The sequence below is a fragment of the Natator depressus genome, chromosome 9, assembly GCF_965152275.1.
Source record: "Natator depressus isolate rNatDep1 chromosome 9, rNatDep2.hap1, whole genome shotgun sequence".
Taxonomy (NCBI): Eukaryota; Metazoa; Chordata; order Testudines; family Cheloniidae; genus Natator; species Natator depressus.
The window spans coordinates 22,065,981-22,089,498 of NC_134242.1; the positions used below are offsets into that span (position 1 = coordinate 22,065,981).

At 40.2% G+C, this 23,518-nt stretch overlaps 2 protein-coding genes across 17 annotated transcripts in view; one reads left to right on the forward strand and one right to left on the reverse strand.

Moving 5' to 3' along the window:
• LOC141993879 (caspase recruitment domain-containing protein 8-like) overlaps positions 1–1,884 on the forward strand; it is a 38,143-nt gene extending 36,259 nt beyond the window's left edge. For all 16 annotated transcript variants that reach the window (XM_074963669.1, XM_074963672.1, XM_074963676.1 and 13 more), the window contains one exon: positions 680–1,884. In XM_074963669.1, the coding sequence (XP_074819770.1) occupies positions 680–699 (20 nt within the window). In that variant the 3' untranslated portion in view covers positions 700–1,884. The remainder of the gene's footprint in view (positions 1–679) is intronic.
• A 6,265-nt stretch (positions 1,885–8,149) lies between these two features.
• On the reverse strand, positions 8,150–12,403 carry IL12A (interleukin 12A). The gene is made up of 6 exons (XM_074962935.1): positions 12,373–12,403; positions 11,974–12,125; positions 9,508–9,615; positions 9,354–9,395; positions 9,143–9,250; positions 8,150–8,317 (listed from the first exon to the last, which is right to left on the reverse strand). The coding sequence occupies exons 1-6, from the start codon at positions 12,401–12,403 to the stop codon at positions 8,150–8,152; spliced, it is 609 nt and encodes a 202-aa protein (XP_074819036.1).
• Positions 12,404–23,518: the final 11,115 nt, after the last annotated feature.

The window sequence follows — 23,518 nt, forward strand, 5'->3', positions numbered from 1 at the left end:
AACTTTTCTTTATACTTCATTATGTGATTGTGTTTCAGACATGCTTCTGGTTTCAGTATCAGAGAATTCACTAGACATCCTAATATATATTTTTATTGTGTAAATAAAACATGAAGTTTTGCCCCTTAATGTTGATTCAAGTGTTTTTCATTCTACTTTATAATTATAGTAGTTTATACTTGCTTTTTGAAAAAATATTTTGGAGTGACTAATACTTAGAACAGTTGTTATAGCTTCATATCAGTTAAAATCAACCACCCTTATAAACCCAAGCAAAATCTTATTTTTATTATGGAGCTCATTGCAGAAATGTCTGTAGCTTTGTTCCTAGATATTTTAGTAACATTGAAGGTGCACCTTTACCCAAGCTTATTGCAGCCTTGATCGTGCAAACACTTCTGTATGTACTTAACTTTATGCACTTTGATTTCAGTGGGACTACTCATGTTTGTAAAGTCAAGCATGTGCAGGGCTGTTTGGAGAATTGGGGCCTAAACTGATCCAGGGAAAGTCTTTCTGAAAGGGAAAATTAGCTTAAAATTATATCTGTACAGTGTCATAAGATTTTTATGTACATTTATTACTATTATTATTATTATTATTATTACTATTTAACAATTCTATTGCAGTAGCACCTAGAGGCCAACTAATATATACATATGTGTATTCATTTCTTCAGGTTTTTTGAAGCAGACATGAGTTCATGGAGAAACAGCTAAAAGGAGAACTCTCAGGGACATTCAGCTGCATAATGGTTTAAACTTTTCATACTGTTTAAATGTGATTTAATTGTGGACTCTCTCTACAGTTTAGAACTCAGGAGACCAGTTATGAAGACACAAGCCATAAACAATCTTTGGAAAAGTTTAGACAAAACATTATTTTGGGAAAGAGTGTAAATTGAATTTTGCACCAATGTAAATGAATTTAACATTTTCAGGAGTAATTGTTCAAATGTTTCGATACCAGTCAATTAACAATATAGTTGACACTGAAGCAGCAATCCTAATGCAATTTGAATCTCCCACTGACTTCAAGGCTCCTTTGAACCATTCCTGCTAGGTGCTGAGCAACTCATGTGAATTGCAGAGCTTTCTTAACCCACCCTTGAAAACAGCTCACCCTTTCCAACTATTTGACAATATTAAGCATTTTTATCCAGTTCCATGGGTGATTTCCACAGAGATTAGAAAATGGCTTGGGGGGCTCATTAATGTACCTCTCATCATCACCTATAAAACAATAGTGCCAATTTCACTGGGTACAAAACATTTCTCTATACATACATTCAGAGGCTCAGGATGGGTTGCCATGTACATGGTGCATAAACCCTTCATGGTAATGCAATTACATGATCATTTTGTGTGTTTCTGTATACCGCCTCTTTGCTAGGCTGGTCTTATGTTTATTCAAAGGTGAAACATTAGTTTCAGTGTAGCACCAATATGTACTAAAGGCAGCTTTAACTTTTCTCTGTCAGGGCCGTGTTGGCTCCACATGTCTAGATGTTCACACATTTCTTATAAGCTGAGTTTGTATGTTGTATAGATTTTTGTTGTATTATAATCAGTGTAAAATTAAATGTATTTTTTTTTTACTGTTTTTAACTTAAAATGAATGTTAAAATGACAGGTGTGTAGGCTAGATATAGAAAATTTACTAAAGGATGCAGAAAAGCAAAAGGCCAATAGATAACTCAGCAAACAGGAAACACATTTATAGGTTCTTAAGTTTTTAAAATACTGTTATCTATAATACAGAAATGCTTCCTTGCAGGCAAGATTGTGGTCTAGTTTTAAGGGCTCCTGTGGATATCTCTGTATTGTCTGCCTTTGAATGTGTACTGGTTATGTGTGCTTTTTAAAATAGGAATAAAAACTGAGAAATACCTATATCTGCATTGGAATTTTGAGTTTTTAATATTTTATTCCACAAATAAAATATAATTTAAATTATATCACAATTGATCTTATATCAGCGTTCATCTTTTCAGCCCTCTACCAGTTCACTGTTAGATGAAATCCCACTTATGCTTATATACATTCTTCTGTTTAGGGGTCTTTTATTCATGCTGATCTTATAAATCTGTTCTCAGCCTTCTGAAAATATGTATCTCTATAGTGCTATGTCCACTAACTATGAGTTTTTCTGGATCTTGCCCATAGCCTTTTTTTGTGTTAGGTGTGTTAATTTACTGTATGCCTTGTTCCAGTTTCTGAAGAACTTTCTGTAAAGTCCTGGAATATCCCCTCCACATTCTAGACCAGGACTTTGAAACCATCAATCGTGTAGAATCAGCCCAGGTTTTATACCTAATCCAATGAATACTAGGACACAGCAGTCAAAGTCTAGTCAGGATGCACTGAATATTCGTATAGAATAGACATGATCAATAGAGGTTATGCCCCCAATATCCATGCACAGACAGGAGCCACAGTGTTAATCATGCCATGCATGAATGGAGTTCAGCAACTCTGTGGCAGTGGTCACCCTCCTCTGGACCTCTTTGAAATACATGGGGCTCAAAGACTAGTCCTGTAGCCTCTTCTGTGTGTGTGGGGAAACCCTGTTCCCTCCAGTGGAATGAGTGAGGAGAGATATACATGAGGGGAATTCAAGCCCTCCCACCTTTAGACCTTGCTGTCTCTCTGGTCAATGGGAGTTCCTTAAATCATGTACATTACTTTTGGTTCTCTTCTTTGAGCTTTTTTGGTTGGTGGCAGATTTCTCTGTTTTCTTGGTTACAGCCAAGATCAATGGCTGAGCACTGATGAGCCCACATGAAGGAGAGTCATCATGATCAGATTTTCACCCGACAATGCATGTCCTTATTGTTGGTTAAGCTGCTGTTTATATGTTCCAAAGTTGCTTTTTAAGGGCTTGTCTTCATCTGGCTATGTAGTGATAAATCACCCTTGACTCTGTGCCTCCACATATATGAGACCAATCAGAAAACACACTTCAGGAAATTCTGCAGCCACTGATATCACAGCTAATATATTTAATTTTTGCAGCGTGTTAAATTACCACTCATTGTCTGTTTTTCTGTGATTACATAAAGCCATAACATTTTGGGAAGACACTTTAGAAAATTGTTTTATTTCGGGAATATTATACTTTATTTTCTTGGGTCATTGTGTGCTTCCTACCTTATTGATGAATGTAACACACCCTCAAAAATATGGACCTACTCCATCTAATTGCAAAGATGGTTCAGGCCCCGATCCTACAATTGAGCACAGCGTGTGTACAGGGGGTATGACTGTGTGCATCTCATTGCAGGATCAGAACCTAAACTATAAGAAGAAAAAATGAGTCAAACATGAAGGATTCCTTATTCTTCTGAGGCAAATTAGGGCTGAGACAATTTAAGTACCCCTAGAAATTTGTGGAAAAAGCAGTTACAAAATTGCTCTAAGGTATGGTCATATTTTTTAACGTTTTTATTAATTAAGTTTTTTAAACCAGCTGTTAACTGAAATTATTTTGAAAAACCTAATCTGTGTATATTTAACCTCCAAATGTTACCACACTGGATCATTTAAGGTGGCTCTGGTGGGACTGACTTACCTGTTTGGCCAAGTGCTACCTAATTAGAATCAGAGAGGAGATTCCTTCATTTATATGAGAGAGATTGTGACAGTAACAGACATTTCTTGTGAAATTTTTTTATAAAAATATTTATTATTTTATAAATGTTTATTGAGCATTCTAAGATTTTATAAAAAACAGTTAATTTCTTTCATGAAATGATATTAAAATGTTGATATAAAAATGGAAAGTAGGTATTGGATTTCTGGTTATAAATAAATCAGATCTGCTTTTGAATTATTATGTCAAATATCAAGTTCTCAGGGAGACTGTGACGGTACAAAACTCTGACTTCCTCCCATCTTTATACCATATCCGGCCATAGCATGACCATGTCATTGGGAGCCTTATGCACCAAAATTATGCCGTAGCGCCAGCAGCAAGTGCTGTAGACACTGCAACTTTGGGGACTGTAATAGTGGCAGCACTGGGGCACTGGTAGTAATGTATCAAGAAATTTCCTTCACACTGTGTCATGAAGCCAACTCTGTTCCTGACTGAAGAATGTCGGAGGAAGCTTTTTGTAGGTGGGTGTAAAGAATAATCTGTCCATCTCTGGTATTAGGGGATCTCTTTCAGTGGTTAAAAGAAGGGTATTGTCTTTCTCCATATTTAAGATCAGTAACACAGCAGGCTACATTCCACTCAGAGGGGACTACCTGGTATCAGCTTTTAATTAGACTGGTAGCTAAATGTGCCTAATTAAATAACATGCCTTTCAGACTTCGTTATAGTATTAAATATGTATTTAAGTATTCAATACACAGGGTGAAATCCTGGCCACATTGAAGACAATGGGCTTTTCCCCTCACCCATAGTATGTGTAATCATATTTTGAGTAGAGATGGCATACTTATGAGTGTCATATGAAGAAAAACACTGGAAATACAATACAACATATTTTATCTATTTAATATTCATGTGATACTAAAGGAATACGTAAAACCATTAGTAAGTAAACATTATGTACTAGTGAGTTAGTCATAGAAAGGACCTTCATTTCCATCATAGCAGCATGACAAAAATCAGATTTGGAACCCCTGCTGAACTAATGCTGAACGATTGGGCTAGTCCAAACAAACACATTTTTTAAAAAAAATTTAGATGAAAGACTATTTTACCCATCATTTGGGTGTCTAAGCAAGAAGAGTCCTCTAGGATTGAAACACATAACAAATATTGGGGCAGATTCTATGCCGTGTCCATCTTCTGCTGGGTGTCACAAAGTGTGAGGACTGCCAGGGAACTGGGTGCGCATCCCTGATTCTCTGCTTCTGCTCTGGCACAAGTTAGAGCATCATTGGGGCTCAGGATTGCCAAGGTTGTCTGACACTTGCCATTATGAGACTGTTTTCAGATGTTCATAATCTTGCCAAACTGTAATTGTTTTAGCTGAAACATGTCATGCCAGGTGTCTGTCAGAATAATTTTTTTGTCGTTTTTTGGAAAGTTGCAGCAAAAATGGCTCATCCTTTTCCAAGACTGACAGTAGGGGAAAATATGTTGTTTTGCCCACATTAGAAAAATTCTTATAACTATTTCATTTACAAGCTGTAGCATCACCATGCTGTGGAGTGGGGACTTGAAATTTGGCAAGTGGTGTCACCATGGTGTCAGGAATGGGCCTGTTGCAGTTCTGTGAAAAAAAAAACACCTCAAATTTGGCCTACTTATAAGCATTTGAAATAGCACATTTCACACATGCTCAGTACAGACTTAGAGTTTGGCTGCTAAATTCTTGGAAGAATCCATCTGCATTGAACATTCTCCACCCTGGAGCCAAGCAGGAGTTTCCCTGCAACTTCAATTCCCTGAAACTTAGATCAGTAAGAATGTCTTTTCTGTGGCATCAATGTGTGTCCCCTTCTACCTTCCCCCTGGCAGGGAAGAGCAGTAAATGGCCAGACTCAGATGCAGAGGGAACAAGAATTAGACCTCTTCAGAGAGAGAGGCAAATCCTTGATTGCATTTCTGTAATGAAACATTGTCAGCTGAAAATTAACTCAAGCTTTAGGTTTGATTAAAATCGAAAACAAGTTGATACCATAACTAAGTTCAACAGAAATGCTTCTATTATTATTATTATTTAGTTCCTTCCCCTCCCCGCCCCCAAAATGAATTAAAATTCTCCAGTGGCCTTTGCAGCCTAAACATTGGGGCACTGTACTAGGGCCTGAGAACTTGACAATATCTGAAGTTCAAACAGGAAATCAAATGTGCATTTTAAACAGTGAATATAAAGAACCATTGGAATAGATTACCCAGAGATGTGGTCAATTCTCCATCACTTGGAGTCTTTAAATCAAAACCGATGCCTTTTTAAAAAAAATACACTTTAGTTCCATTGGCAAATTACATGGATTACTAGGTTAAATTCTATGCTCTCTTCTATTATGCAGGAGGTTAAACTACATCACAATGGTCCCTTCTGGTCTTAAATATTTACTATATAATAAAAAGAACAGGAGTACTTGTGGCACCTTACAGACTAACAAATTTATTGGAGCATAAGCTTTTGTGGGCTACAGCCCACTTCATCGGATGCATAGAATGGAACATATAGTAAGAAGATATATATATATATATATATATATATACACATACAGATAAGTTGGAAGTTACCATACAAACTTTGAGAGGCTAATTAGTTAAGATGAGCTATTATCAGGAGAAAAAACTTTTGTAGTGATAATCAAGATGGCCCATTCAGACAGTTGGCAAGAAAGTGTGAGGATACTTAACATAGGGAAATAGATTCAATATGTGTAATGACCCAGCCACTCCCAGTCTCTATTCAAACCCAAGTTAATGGTATCTAGTTTGCATATTAATTCAGGCTTAGCAGTTTGTCATTGGAGTCTGTTTTTGAAGCTTTTCTGTTGCAAAATTGCCACCCTTCAATCTTTTACTTAATGGCCAGAGGGGTTGAAGTATTCTCCTACCAGTTTTTGAATGTTATGATTCCTGATGTCAGATTTGTGTCCATTTATTCTTTTGCGTAGAGACTGTCTGGTTTGGCCAATGTACATGGCAGAGGGGCATTGCTGGCACATGATGGCATATATCACATTGGTAGATGTGCCGGTGAATGAGCCCCTGATGGCGTGGCTAATGTGATTAGGTCCTATGATGGTGTCACTTGAATAAATATGTGGGCAGAGTTGGCATCGGGCTTTGTTGCAAGGATAGGTTCCTGGGTTAGTGTTTTTGTTGTGTGGTTGCTAGCGAGTATTTGCTTCAGGTTGGGGGGCTGTCTGTAAGCGAGGACTGGTCTGTCTCCCAAGATCTGTGAGAGTGAGGGATCATTGTTCAGGATAGGTTGTAAATCTTTGACGATGCGCTGGAGAGGTTTTAGTTGGGGGCTGAAGGTGACGGCTAGTGGAGTTCTGTTATTTTCTTTGTTGGGCCTATCCTGTAGTAGGTGACTTCTGGGTACTCTTCTGGCTCTGTCAATCTGTTTTTTCACTTCAGCAGGTGGGTATTGTAGTTTTAAGAATGCTTGATAGAGATCTTGTAGGTGTTGGTTTCTGTCTGAGGGATTGGAGCAAATGCGGTTGTATCTTAGAGCTTGGCTGTAGACAATGGATCGTGTGGTGGAAGCTGGAAGCATGTAGGTAAGTATGCGGTCAGTAGGTTTCCGGTATAGGGTGGTGTTTATGTGACCATCGCTTATTAGCACAGTAGTGTCCAGGAAATGGACCGCTTGTGTGGATTGGTCTAGGCTGAGGTTGATGGTGGGATGGAAATTGTTGAAATCATGGTGGAATAATATAAATTATACAGAATATTTTTGCCATTGACTTCAGTGAGACCAGGATTTCACCCTGTGAATCTATTATAGTGACTGGAAACGATTTATGAAGTAGACAGAATAGCCTGCTTTCATTGTCTTTTCTGAGAACATACATCCAACATCGAGAAAACGAAATTAGATTTTTTTCCCCAGTACTTGGGTGTTATCAGTGATGTACTGTTTACAAGCAAATATTTAAATATATTTTAAAAAACAATTGCTAATGTGACAGTATCCCTTTTAGATAATTTTAATTCACAAATAAGAAAAAGACCAAAGTTAATTATAGAGATTATAAATTTATTAAACAATAAATAATAAATAAGTCAGGAATGTTATAAATAGGTTTCAATTTATATAATTTTATAAAAACTTACAAATGTTTAAATAAATAATTTAAGATAAATAAATTACACCTGAGTGTTTGGAGAACATGTTGATATAATATAGCTTATTTTTTCTAGAAATGTAGAAATTTAACATCTTAGCTTAAAAGACACTGATAGTAATTTGCTCAAGACAACTTGGGTCATGAAAAATATTGTAGAATATTATTGTGCTTAGAAACGTTTTTGTAGAAGTATTACTATATTCTTAAATTCAGGTCCAAATCCTGGAAGCCCTGTGTGTGTACTAGTTTCTATGACTCCAGTGAGAATTCTACACACAGAGGTCTTGCAGTAAGTAGAACCTAATATATATTTTCCTGATACTTAAAATAGCTTTAGTTCAATGTTTTATAGAAAGTGCTTCCAGGTTTCAGCACTATGATGAGCTTCCAGAAGAATTCAGGTAGTTCAGCATCTTGTCTATGGTCACAGTGCGAATTGTGAAAGCATGGAGAACACTACATAACCTCATTCTCTTTTTGAAAGAGGCTGATCCTCTGTTTGTAGATGGTTGCTCCACATTCACACTGTTAATTTTCACAGCCTTTAAAAAAAAAAAAAAGTGGGTTGGTCAGACAATTTAACCACGTTTAGAGTAGAAATATACATCAGTCTTTGAATATGCAAAAAATTAGCTTAATTATTTTAATTTAAACTATTAAAAATAAAATGTTTTATGAAAAGGTAAACTATGATAGTAATAATACCTTTCATATAGTTAGGGCCCAAACCTGTATTTCTTATGCAAGCAAACATTCCCAATGATGTAAATAGTTTTTCCCTGCCAAGGAATACAGGTTTGGGCCTTTAAAGGATAATCAGGGGGAGCTGTGGTATACAAATAATTAAATCCAGTGCATTTGACAACTTTAGAATCTCCAGTGTACCTAGATACACTACGTTAATAAAAAGGCAATTATTTTAAAGTAGGGACATGATTGCTACCAGCTATTAGAATTTGTTAAGAACCATGTTACATGTGTTCCCTGTTTCTTATCAATACATATTAATTATTTACCAAAATACAGTCTTATCTCTCACCCACACTATATTTCATGGTAGGGATGGGAGACAAAGTAGGATACCATTAAAAAGACAAAAAATTATCTACTGGTATGTTTACTACATCACTGAAAGGGAATCACTTTTTTAATACAGTAATATACAGTATCAAAGTAAGACCTCATTTATACAGAGATGAGAAACTTTCTTCAATTTTAAGAAAAAAATCATATCAAGATTTTAAATGATCAGATTCCAGAGTAACTTATTATTTGGGTAACTACAGAAAGAAACACATAGAACAGGACTCCATTTATGGTAGAAATCATATAAAGTAATCTTTTAGGCAACTGAAAGGAAAACAGACCTGTATCATTTTGTCAATAACGCTAGCCAGCATCTCCTGGTTACTGAAATTCTTGAACTCTGCCTTGTAAGCCTTCAGGTCTTCATTGATACCTCGCATGCACTCAATCTGTAGAAGGTACAAGGATTAAGAAATATTGGAGAGTGATGTTAGATGCTTACAGACAAACAAAAAGCATATGATTTGCTCTTTTGAGAGACTGGCAATTTACCTTATTAAAATCAGCTCTTTCCAGTGCAGGACAATTTCCAGTCTGAAAATCAAAGACACCAGACATGAATGTGATCGTTCTGTATCAATATGATGAATTACATGATGGTTCCATATAAAGGTGATGAAACTTGATTTTTTATTTATTGCAATACCTTAGACTCTTCTGGCATACAAGCCTTAATTGTGTTGATTTTATTCTTAGTGATATCTTCAAGATCAACCTCTTCAAGGGTACATTCAAATCCTAGCATGCCACGCTCCTATGTAAACAAAGGGGACATTGTTTGAATCATTGCACATAATGCTGCAGGGCATGTTTATAAGCAGAAATATACGGGATAGTAGGTGATTTATGGCAACTGAAGGTGCTTCAACATCCTCTTTATATATCTTTATGCCTTTAACAACAAGCAAATATCCAAGCTATGAAGCTAATGTCAAAGGAAATTTTGCCATCATTTTCACTGGGAGCAAGGGTTGTAAATAGATTTATATTTTGTATGTGTTGCAGTGGATTACATTGTCTCCATTATGTTAACATTCTACATCATTCTAAAAGGATGAATCTGCACGCGGAACATTATATACCACAAACTTACAATTTAAAAAATGATTGTTTTTTAAAAAAAGAGAAAGACAAATAACATTCAAATGGACAAGTGGCATTGTCTTGTGGCCAAACATCAGTGGCACTTTGTCTCACTGAGGTGATGGAACTATTTAGCTTCTTCTCCTCTCTCACCCTAAGGCTATGCCTATGCCAGGAAATTTTAGAAACAGATTCCCCTTAGCACTACTACCAGTTCAACTGTGCCAGTGAGAGATGGTAAAAAGAAGAGAGACATATATAACTAAAAGACCTGGCAGAGAAAAGGATGCCTCCTGAACCCATAAAATTCTTAGAAAGAGATAATGTGAGAGGATACTTTCATGCTGGGCTGTTTGAATTCTTTAACCAGCTGCCAACACACTACCTAATTGCCTAGTTGATGGCAAGTTTTACAGGATTTAGCGACTATATTTGAATTAACCAAACTGAACAGGGGTTGGAAAAAATATCTCAAACAGGACAGATAAGGAAAAAGTAAAAGCAAACACTAGCAGGACACAGATCAGAGGGAGATACTTTGTGACAGAGGGTCACTCAAGCTGGAAGACAAAGAGTTTAAGGGTAGAAAGTTCTCATGAGAAAATGAAAGGTATTTTCTTTATTAATTGTAACTAAGCTTAAAGTACCTATTTAGGTTAACTTTTACTGAGCACAATACTGGATATGTGATGCAGATCATCTCTTTGCCTTAACCTGAATCTATCTGTTCTTTTAAAAAAACAACCCCAGAATCTTAGGCTGTTGTGTGAAATTCCCAAATAAACTGTCACAGAAAAGAAAAAATAAAGAAACCACCAAGAAGTACTGCAGGAGGATGGCTGGAGTCAATCCCTGTATTGTGTTCTGCTTACCAACAAGTAATTTATACTACCATATCTATCACCCCCGAATTTGTCCCAGTTGATTTAAGTCCTGCACCAGTGGAAGATGACAGATGAAGCTTCATTTCAGGCAACAATTAGATAGAACAACAATAATAATTAATAAAAAGGATTGGACGCACAAATGAAAGATAAGTATGAAACAACAGGCGAGAAAAAAATGGTAAGGAAATTAAGGACAAATTATTACCGTTCTCTGGAAATACCAAACGATTAATATGGTTAAAACAGAGACACAGAAATTTGATTAGCTGAAGCAAACAGAAAAGAAAAACAAATATGCATGCATTTCTGAAAAGCCAGAAATGTAAGGCTACACACAGTTTGGGAATGTGCACCATCTGGCTGCTTTAGAAAAAGGATGCCTCCTCTCATAGAAATAAAACCGCCCATTGCTCCTTCCATCTGAATATCTCAAACACTCTCTTACACACATTGATAAACACAACACCCCTAGGAGGTAGGTATGAATTACTTTCCCTATTTTAAAAATGAGACAACATGAAGAGGAGTCCTTGATCCTTCTGTGCACTACATATCAAAAACTCCCAACTCGTGGTCAGGGACATAATCCATGTTCTAGCCTGCTTTGTTATTTCTTGTGTAGATGGGGCTCCTTAACCTAGCCACATCAGACAAACGTGCAATAGCACAGTTAGATATGTAGTATAAATGGTGCCTGAGCAATTTGCCCAAGTCATAGAGCGCATCTAGCTGCCAATAGAACCTGCATTTCCTGAACGGCACCTATTCCTATCCCTTCTATCTAGGTTTTGATTGTGCACCCCGACAAGTCCCATTCTTCCTCCTCTGCGCAAAACTGTGAATCTGGCCAAACAAATTCAGATACAGCGGCAAAGAAGCTACATTTGCCTCCCCTCTGGAAAAAAAAAACATTTCATACCAACTCCTGGTGCCATTAGTTTGTACATTTGACACCTCTTCCACTTCTTCCTCAGGAGCTAGTCCCAGGAACTGACCTAACCCTTGCAGGTACTGTTTTACTGGGGTGTTTATTCAGCTATAAATATTGAAGACAAGCCGCTTTGCTGAACGAGCGAGGACGTTTTTTAACTCGCCACCAGACCCGACGGGAGGCGCGGAGCACGTGGCGACGGCAGACAAACCTGCAGCTGGCGAAGCGCTTCCCTCGCCGCGGTGAGCAAGGACTTAGAAACGCTGAGGCAGTCACTCAGGTTGGGCCACGAGGAAGGCAGCGGCGAGGCCGCTGCCAAGTCTGGCAGGCTGAGGCAGAGGAGAGTCACCAGGAGCCAGCCACCTGCAACAGACACGGGCCGCGCGTTAGCACGGGAGCCAGCTACCCCTGGGCAAAGGGACAACGGCTGCACGTGCACCCCCCGCTCCTCCTTCCCCGCGCGCTGCCCGCCGCCCCGCCCCGCCGCCACCCGGCCCCGGAGCCGGACCCAGGCCCGGCGCCCTCGGCAGCGCAGAGCGCACGAGGCCTCGGCGTGCGCCCCCTGCTGGCGGGGTCCTTGCGCTCCCAGGCCGGGCCGCTGGTCACTCACGGGGGCAGTCGGGGCCGGTGCGCTTCGCCATGCGGACGAGCTGAGGTGGTGCTGGAGCGCTGCTGGGGCCGGCTGGCGGCAGCGGCTTTTATAGCCGGAGGCGCACCGTGCGGCCAGGACTTTCCCTCCTCTCTCTTTCTCTACATCAGCTGCTTGGTCAGAGCTGAAACCCTGCGATGCGGCCGGCGGGCTCTCGGCTTCCCTCCGGGAGGCAGCGGCCCCCGGCTAGTCATCCCGAGAGAGCCCCCGGGCCTGGCCTCGCGGGCGCGCAGGGAATCCCGAGAGGCGCGCGGGAGTCCAGCGCCGCGCCAGGGGCGAGCTGGGGCCCGGGCACCAGGAGAGGGGCCGAGGGGGACTTCGCCACGCCCCCGCCCGGCCTCCTTTGCCCGGGTGGGCTCCAGCCCTGTCCTGTCCTCAGCACTGCTGTGCTGCACTGGCCCTGCGGCCGGGGCACATGGTAGCCTCGAAACCAAGCCTGGGCTGAGTGAACCACGTGCGGGCTCTAGTGAGCCACTCCCAGGCCTGGGGGACAGCAGGTCCATGCCCAGCTCTGGGTAACCCTGGCTGAATCACGTCACTGCTCCCTGCCTCAGTTTCCCTAACTGAAAAGTGAGGATCATAGTAGTCCGCCCTCCTCACACTGGTGCTCGGGGACTCCGTGCATCTACCGTTATGAAGTGCTCTGAGATCCTTGCAGCAAAGGTGCTGTAGAAATCCAAAGGATTATTACAATATGATGTCACTTTGATGAAATTTGATAATCTGACACTAGTTCCTCACGTTGTGATGTGACATGCAGACACAGCCTCATACAGAAGGAGTTTATCCTGCCAGCCTTGCAAGAGAATTAGTGTGACAGGGTTGCAACACATGAGTGAATAAAGTGTTGGCCCAGCATGTACAGGTTAGTATGGTTTTCAGAAATATGTCTTGAAGTTAAATCAGGATTTTAATGAAGAAATGGGATCAGCAAGAAATACACGAGGTCTTCCTTTTCTTTGTTGCATTCCACAAGCAGCAAAGCAAAAAGATGGGCTGAAGTTGAACATATTTTAACTCCCTGTAATGCATTACTGTGTAATCTTCCTCCCTAGTTCTAAATAGCCTTTACTCTTATGATATGACCACCTTGTTAACAGTAAGCAATGGTGAAGCATTTCTGCCCCCCCCCCCCCGTTTTTGTTTTGCTGGTTACCACTCAGTCCCCAGCCCTGCATCCAGATGTTGGAGCATTTAGTGATACATATTTTTTTAAAAAAATCACTGACATCTACTTTAGGAGTTGGATCAATGCCAGTCACTGTAGTATCTGGGAAAAGGTTGTGTGGGGACCAAGCTGCTTGCATTATGGCATCACAGAGTGGTGTCATGACTTTGTTCAAATGTCATTATGGTGCAGGATGATGATATTATTAGTATGTAAGGAGGAACAAACAAGTATGATAATCAAGCTTCCTTTTGTTGTAGATAGAAAGCATATCTAATAATTAATGTATGTACAGTATTGGAATTCAGGAGATCTTGTTGCTATGTCTTGCACTGCCATTTACATGCTGTGAAGCCGTGGCAAGTCGTTTAACGTCTTTGTGACTCAATTTCCTCATCTTTAAAATAGAGATAATACTTCACTTCATCCTATGGGTGCTTTGACACTTAAAACATTAACCTTTGGAAAGCACTTCGAAATCCTTGGATTGGATCCTTTTTTTATACTCTCATTGCATTGTCTCATATAATGGTATTCAGTAATGGCGATCATATTAAAGGGGAAAACTAACAAACAAATTAGGAACTAAAAAGGGTCCCATTCCCACCGGCTGCAACTGGGAGAGCATCACTCTCTAAAACTATAATGTACTATATGCAAAGGACAAACATTATTGATATTTTTTGGGAATCTACACAAGCCGAATACTAGTGATTAATTGCCAAATATAATGTGTAGGTCTAAAAAAGAGATTAAGCAAATTTATTCTCAAAAAGCAATCTAAAATTATTAATTTTGTATCTAAATGGAGCAAAAACAATTATATGCAATAGCTTCGGGGCACTGGTCTAACAATAGATCATGCAATTGAATCACTTTACGTATGGGATCATCTTTTGATTTAAAAAGTTCCAGGGGCAAGCAAATAAAATTCTTAGAGGTCCTTACAGTATTGTAACAGGCTCTGTAGATTTACTTAGAGAGCATTTTCTCGATTAAATTGATTTGGGGGTATGAAACTGGAAAAGACCTTAGAGCTAGGCCTTAGATGATAGGCCTGAGAGCATCTTTGCCTGGAAAGTTCCAGGTTCATGCTGAAATCCTGTTTAGTGTAATGCCCTGATAAACTGTTTATTCTTAGTCTCATGTCTTAAGGTCCTAAAATCTCATGCTGCAGGGCTTCAGCCAGTCACCTGTAGGGGTCAGGAAGGAATTTCCCCCCCGATATATTTTGTTTTTCATTTCTTTCTTCTGGAGCAGTGATTTTCAACCTTTAGTTCGTGGACCCCTGGGGGTCTGCATACTGTGTCTAAGGGGTCCGGGAAAGGTTGTAGAACAGCTTTTTTCAACCTGTGGTCTGTGGACACCTGGGGGTCCTCAGACTGTGTCTAAGATTTCCAAAGGGTTCTGCACCTCCATTCGAAATTTTTTAGGGGTCCGCAAATGAAAAAAGGTTGAAAACCAGTGCTGTGAAGCATCAGAGATGGCCATGGCTGGAGAACACCTACTACAGATCTTGGACTGCTGCACAGTGGATTAGCCAAGGGACCTTTTGTTCCCTGGTTGCAGCAGAATGAGGCTCTGTGCCAACTTCACAGAAGCCACCACAAGGAAATCTGGACAGGGCAGAGGTCTGAGCTATTCTCTACCGCAGTGGTTCCCAAACTTGTTCCGCCGCTTGTGCAACGAAAGCCCCTGGTGGGCCGGGCCGGTTTGTTTACCTGCGGCATCCGCAGGTTCAGCCAATTGTGGCTCCCACTGGCCGCAGTTCGCTGCTCCAGGCCAATGGGAGCTGCTGGAAGCGGCAGCCAGTATGTCCCTCAGCCCACGCCGCTTCCAGCAGCTCCCATTGGCCTGGAGCCAGAGGCTTTCCCTGCACACGTGGCAGAACGAGTTTGGGAACCACGGCTCTACTGCCTTTGCACAGTCATATATACCTGTGTAAAGCGAGGGTGTAAAATGATTCCAAACCAGAATATATGTTTTTCACCTATTTAACCAGGTGCAAGTGGGTACAAGGTGCAAGCTACAAGGCAGTGAAGGATGTGCCCCCTGATTTCCATGGACCCTTGAGTAGTGGTTGTGTGGGGATTATAGGCCCTGTCACAACCCAGATGTTGGAATAATGTCAGTGTGAAGATTGCAGAGATGTTTTGTGCTCTGCTTTCAGATTGGGGAATGTATTCCAATCCCCTCCAGCCTCTAAGTAGTTCTCTTCACAAAACCCATTTACTTGGGTTTGTAGAGAAGAAACTGGGTTTGTAATGAATTTTACCCCAGCCAATGGAGATATGAGGAATAGCCAAGAACTAGTGGCTGCTTTTTCAAAACAACAACAATCTCTCCCCCTCTCCCCCCGCAACAATTTGTTAAATGATAAGACAAAAGCAGGCACCACAGCAGGCAGGTACTACAGAAATCTACAGCTTGGCGACCAGCTGGAGTTTCCAACACCAGCCTTCTCGTTTTCTTTGCACTTACCCAAAATTCATGGCTGCAGCTTGGTATAATTTTTCATTTCAAAAATTTAATGTAGGAGAAATAAAAATATCCAATTCAAATGTACAGATACCAATCTTTTTCTTTTTTCAATTTTGTTTTTATTACCAAAAGCTCTGGAAACTTACAGCGATATGGTGTCATGGCCCATGATAAAGCACATCTGGAAGCTGCTTTTATAGCTTGTATGATCACATAATGTTTTAATATTAGATTATATTGTATACATGTCACACTACCAATATGTAGGTTAAAATTATAGCTTTATAATCTCTTGGGTTTGAAGAATTTTTGGTCCAATATTGTCTTCAATGATGTCAATGGGAGTTTTGTTATTGACTTCAATGGAAGCAGAATGAATCAAGAGTTTTATATTGAATTTCCAGGTTCGTCTGATTTTAATTGACATCTAATTTCCCATAATATGCTTGTGGTATATCTAGAGACTAGCTTTGCTAGAATACAAATACTGTATAATTTTCCAGTTTAACTGTGTATTTTCCACTTTTTGGCAAGTCATTAAGGTTGTGGGCTGTGGTTTTAATTTAGTTAGGAGACTTTTTCTCACATAGAAGTGAAACAGGTTTTGGAAATATGAATGAGTGTGAAAAGCATTTATTAGGCTTCCCATGTTCTCTGCATGGTGAAATTAAGTTGTAATGTTGTCTTCAGTAATAATGCATGAGATTTCTCATTAGATGGAGCTGTGCCAATTACCCTGGCAGATAATGTAGACCAGTGGTTCTCAAACTTTTTTTTCCATGGACCGCTTGAAAATTGCTGAGGGTCTTGGCAGACCACTTAATGATCTTTCTAAATGTAGTTTGTACCGTTAGCTAACTATTGTAAAGCGCTTTGGATAAAAGTGCTATATAAAAAAAACCAAATAATAATTAATGTGTTTTTGTTCTACAAATAAAAGCACACAGCTCATATTTTAATATCAGTAGTCTCTCCCCAACCGTGCAAGCCACTGACCTGGGCTGGGAAGGATGGGGGGGTCTCTCCCTCTCTCCCCCACCGTAGCAGCTACCAAGCCAGGGCTGGGAAGGAGGGGGTTCTCTTCCCGGAAGCTGCAGCCCTGGCGCTGGAAAAAGTTGCCTCTTTCTCTGGCTGCCGCAACCTTGCACGTCCCAAATTCCCCCTACCCTCTCTTCTCACCCCACTACCCCCCACCTACCTCCTATTTCCCCCACTTCAGCCCACTGCCCCCTCCCACATACCCTCTATTCCCCCCAAGGCCACCCCCTCACCTTACATGTGCATCTTCTCCAGGGTCCAGGCACCTAATTAGTGGAGCTTTGCCTGCGTGGCTCCACTAATTAGGTGGATGGCCCTTCATTCTCTTGTGGGGCCGCCCAGGTGCGCACCTTAGAAGGAACTTTCCACGGACCACCTGAATGGAGCTCGTGGACCACTGGTGGTCCGCGGACCACAGTTTGAGAACCTCTGATGTAGACAATAAGTGCTTGCTTATGGCATTCCTTTGCCACACTTCTTGTATCTGTAATTCCTCAACAAAAAATAATATCAGGTTTCAGAGTAACAGCCGTGTTAGTCTGTATTCGCAAAAAGAAAAGGAGTACTTGTGGCACCTTAGAGACTAACCAATTTATTTGAGCATAAGCTTTCGTGAGCTACAGTATGCATCCGATGAAGTGAGCTGTAGCTCACGAAAGCTTATGCTCAAATAAATTGGTTAGTCTCTAAGGTGCCACAGGTACTCCTTTTCTTTTTTTAAAAAATAATATGCTTCTCTTGATTGAAAAGAACAGTATTTTGTTCAATTACATGTAGAGGTCTGGTCTTCTCAGGTTCTATGTACATAACCACCATTAATGTCAATGGGAGCTTTGCACAAAACACTTAGGTCTTGATTATACCACAGAGATCTGTGCATGGAAGGTACACTCTGTGTGTGATCCTCTCCTTCCCACATGGAAAGGAGGCTCAGCTTCCTTCTTGTCAGCCTCAGGTCTCACAGGGATTTTCCCTGCAGGAAAATCAGGCTCTTAGCCATTCTGACATGAAAGAAAGCAGTACTAAATAGGAATACACAACACAGAAGTTCCAGTCCTCTCAGTTGTTTGTTCTGTGTTAGGATAGTAATAATGATTCAGTGGATAATTTTTAGTTAAAATGTTATTTCTAATACAAACAAAATGTAAGCATAGAACAATGAACTTTGTACATTAACGTGAATTATACATAAAGGAGTGACACATAATATAAAACTCCAAGGCACTGCCCTAACTGACAACAGCCTGACCCAGGCTGCTGCACAGCACAGCATTACCAAAGCACAGGTCATATTTAGCAAATACCCTTCCTGCCCTGGAAAAGGCTGCATATGCCAGTCCTATGCTGCTCCTGCACTGGGAATATTCCCCATAAGGCCATTGTGGTCCTTTTAGCAGCACAAAAGAGCTGGAACCTGGCCCAGAGGGATTAAGTAATTTGCCCAAGGTCACACAGGAAGTCTGTGGCAGACCTAGGAGTAAACTCTAGATCTTCCAAGTCCCAGTCCAGTGCCTTAACTGTGAGACCATCCTTCCTCTCTAAGGTAATGTTGCAGTATGTTTGGATGTTGCAGTATAAGATTAAATGCTGGGGGTTACTAGTGAAATAAAATGCAATATATTGAAAGTGCAAGTGGAAAAAAAGGACTTAATAGGATGCTGGTCTGGCTGCCAAAGACAGTTTAGTAAAGTCTAGAAAAGAAGCCCAGGTGGCATGATCAATGCAACTGTCTTTGCAGTGATTATTATACAGACTTTTCTCAATGCTTACTAAGATATCCAATATCTGTGCAAAAGCTTTCTGACGCTTGGGTTGAAGGCTACACTCTCCATATGATGGCATGTTCCAGTGTTTTCTCAACCAACAGCAGTGAGAAGGGTGGGTCTGGCACAATTCTCGTGCTGAGTGAGCAGCTCATGTGATTCAGCCAGCAAAAGAAACCTTTTATGTTGGATCTGCTGAAGAAGACTGGCTACAACAGCCTAGACACTGGGCAAGGAGACTTTCCTTAGAAACTCTCCAAATTTCCTGTTATGCAACATGCTCTCCAGCAGGCTTAAGATGTGTTGCTACTGCAGTTGTGTAGCTTATGTAATGTATTATATATGACCTATACATAAGTTTGTAAAGAGTCTTCACTTATTGCACACCTCTGTCTTAAAGAGCATCACTTTCTTTCCTAGTTAGGCATCTATGTAAAATTCCTCCCCAACCCAGCATGTAGTTGCATTTTTTAAAAAACACTTTAGGTTTTTGGTAAAATTGAATATATCTTGCAAGTTAATACACTTCCCCTAAAATTCCTGAGAGGATTTTTTCTATTAATTCAATAAAGATCTACAAAAATATCTTTAATATTTCTTAGAGAATAACATCATTAAAGGTATTGATACATTTGCAATTACAAAGGGCTGTAGCAACCTTTTTCTTAAATGACTATTAGAAAGAAGTGTCCCACATACATGAATCCTGTAATGAATCTGTCTTTCAGATGAAACATGAAACTGAGGTCCTAACCACTTGTGGTTGTTAACAATCCCTGGGCACTTTTAATAAGAATAGGGACATTAACTCCAAAGTCCTATCAAAATTCCTATTTTGGTAGTTACATTCTGCCTATCCAAATTCCCCCTGCAGTATAAAATCCTAAAATAGTTTAAAGTAAATATAATGGGTGACATTCTGAACTGGTGTAAAGCACCATAACTCCATTGGTTATGCCAATTTACATCCATTGCAAATCTGGCCTGATATTTTTCTTCGCATCCTGTCCTAATTTGTGCTGTTTTGCTGTTCTGTGTTAAGCAGCTCCCACATTAATCCCAGAGCTGGCAGAATTTCAGTGGTGATGCCTATATAGAATTTATCAGTTTGTAAAGAACTTTGAAGCAACGAAGAATGAAAAGTAATATTATTATTAAATAATTTCTTGGTTAGTTTATGTGCTTGCTGAAGAAAAGTGCAATATACAATATTAAGAATATGTACAAGTTATATATATATGTAATATACAGTACAAAGTATGTATATATGTGTAATATATACATATATTGTACCTAATTATTATAATGAATCTATTACAGTTTTATATTTAAAAAAATCCAGTATGAGGACCTAAACATTCTAAATGAACTAGGAACCAGAATAGCATTTTCCTTTATAGGTCCTGGCAATCAGGCTCAGATGGTCTAACTGATCTTTTTATTCTAAACAACCATTTGCTCTATTTTTCACTTCCAGCTACCTGCATTTAGTTACCGTAATTGCATTTTACAGCTTCTTATGTAGTAGAAAACAGTGCTTGGCTGGCTTCGAATGTACTATCTTGATAATTCATGAATCAGCCAGTAAAGGGTGCTGAAGAGCAGTGCAGTGCATACCCTGCTCTGGAAATGCATTTTTGCCACATTCTTGGTCTCCATTTTTTGTACAAGTAATTGTCTCTTTTAGCAGAACAGTCTGTATTACCTGGTTTGCTTATGTTAAGTGTGGTCTAATAGCTAGAGCAGCATAGTCAGAGGTAGAAGTTCTGGGTTCTATTCCTAGTTTTGCCAACAGTTTTGTAGTGTGATATTGGAGAATAACTTAGCCTCTTTATGCCTCGGTTTAGCCATAAGTAAAATGGGAATAATTATACTTCCTTTGGCTGTTCTGTGAGTTTGCTTAGTGAATGGCTATAAACATTTTTGCAATCCTCATATTATTGATGTATTATATTTTATTTTTATATATTAATATATTATTTTTATTACAGTAGCACCCCCAAAAGGAAAAAAACAGTCCCAGTTTCAAGAGCTTACAATCTAAAATCACATATATTGAATATATACTAGTATATGTCTTGGCCACAAGTGGTCATTTCATCAGGCAAAAGAAAAGCTATGAAGCCAGATTGATGGTCACAAACATTCTCATGAGGTAAGACCCCAAATGTAGATACCCATATTTTAGAGGGTTGAATACATTATTAAAGAAAGATACAATTTTAATAGGATGTGAGATGTGATCATTTTATGTTCAGCACATAGATATTAAGCTATAACAATCCAGTGATCAAAGCAGACAGGACCAAATCCTGCTCTTGATTACACTGGTGTCATTTAAGCAATACATTCAAGCATTGAAAAAGAAACAAAAATAGTATTTAAAAAAACCCTTATATAAGAAACCAAAGAAAAAAGGCATAAGTTTAGTTTTGAGGGCTGGATTTGTAAATGATGAGAAAAAGGATCTTCCTTACCCACACTGTTCTAAAAAGTTAGACAGTTCCTGGAAATGTGTTATGACATAACACAAATATGGTGCTTAGGGGTGTAATTATTGCCTATCAGTTTATGAATAGGAATCAGATTTTCTTTAATTCTCTGGTTTGCATCCCAGTAGATCAATGTTTCTCAAATGTAGCCACTGTGGTCACATAGGGCCACCAGCACATTTTATTGCGGCCATGAAAGCCTCCAAAGCAAGGGCAGAGATTGGGGGAGTGGGGGGGCAAAGCAGTGGTTCCTCCTGCTGCGCTCAGCTGTTGCTCCTGAATAACTGTTACCACGTGCAGAGAGATGTGTCACCTTGGTGTTTGTGCTGGCAGCGCCAACAGAGATCAGCGCCCTGCACCATGCAGCCTCCTTGGGGGCTCCAGGCAGCATCTCTACAGACACGTGGGGCTGGTGTGTGTGGTGCCAGAGGCAGCTCTTGTCAATGGGGGCAGCTGCAGCATTCAGTCACTGGGGCACTCCCCTGGGCAGCTCCCCCACTTCCGCCTGGCTGGGGAATGGGGAGCCTGGAACTCCGCAGGCAGCTGATGAGTTCCTGACTCACCTTCCCCAGGCTCTCACTGAAGGGCTGCAGGAGGCAGGACTAAAGAGATGGGTTTCTCAGAGTGGCCACCAGCAAGAGTGTGTGGCCGCACTTTGAGGCCACCCAAAAATTTGTTGTGAGAACCAAAGAACATCTTGTTTCTGAAGTTTTACCACATCAAGCGTGGCTTATGATTTTCTTTCTTCCATTTCTCAGCAGAGGAGCACATTTTTCTTATTTGAGATCCATATGGCTCGATGGAATACATGAAAAGAAAGCATGGCTGAGTCTTCCAACAAAGCTTTTGTATCCAGCACTGAAGAATAATGTTTCTTTTTCTCTATTGTGAAACAGAGAAAACAAAACTCAGGACTCTGTTGAAACTGTGTCAGGATCCAGCTCCATATGTTTCCTAATGTGATTTGAATTGTATAGCAAATTATTCTAAAAGGGACATTCAATTTAGGACAGGTCTATTGTTTACAAGTTTCCCTCACACCTGACATATTAATTGAGGATAAAAGACATAAATGTGCTAGACTGGGGCCCAGATCCTTGAAGGTATTTAGGTGCTTAACTGCATTGATTTCAATAGGCGCTAGGTGCCTAAATACCTTTGAAGATCTGGGCTTGGATGTCTCAGTGGATGTGGAATAGAATATGGACCCAGATTCTCAGCTGGTGTATAACTGTGTCATTTCATTGACTTCAATGGCACTGCAACAATTTACATCACTTAAGGATCTGGTCCATGGAGTCCTTTACTTCTGGGTTGCTGGTATGAATCCAGCCCAAATTGCAATTGGCTTACAGTTGGTACTCCTTTCACGTGAAATATATCATTGATCTCAGCCTAACCTCTAAGCGACAGGTGTCTGCACCATAAAAACTACCACCATATTTGGCAATCTCAGCAAAGAGGTCAAGGTTTAAGTGAACAGGAAGACTGAACTACACCCTAAGCTCTAGACATTACCCACTTTTGTGGGCAGCATAGAAAAGCTTTCTACCATCTGTGCTTGGTTAGCAGCTCTGTCTCATCCTGGCAAATGAAGACCTGGCCTCAGTTATTCAGGCCTTTGTCTCCTCTCAGATGGATTACAGGAATTCAGTGTATATGGGCATGAAGCCTTCAGCACTTAGGAAACTCCAGCTAATTGAGAATGCTGCACGGCATCTTCACAGCAACAAAGGCTACCACAAACATATTAAATCTGTCTTCTGCTCATTGCACTGGCTTCCCAAAGTATTTCGAATTAAGTTAAAGGTCTCAATAGTTATCTTCAAAGTGGTTGAGGGCCTGGGCCCAGTATATCTAACAGACCATCTAAAGCTCTGAGATTAAGACTGTGGCTGACAACTGCACTCCTGTGGTACAGTGGAACTTTCAACAGTAAATTTCGTCTGTGTGGGGGACAGACCTTTCTCTGGAGGAGGTCTAAGACTGTGGAATGAACTCCTCCAGGAACTAAGGACCATCACAAACATCACCCCCTTCTGCTCCAAGTGTGAGGCACATTTCTTTGACCTTGCCTTCTTTAACAAAAACGCACAGCAACAGGTATATTTATAGTTAAAAAAAGACACGCTACCAAAACAACGACACTCCGCTGCACAAGCTTC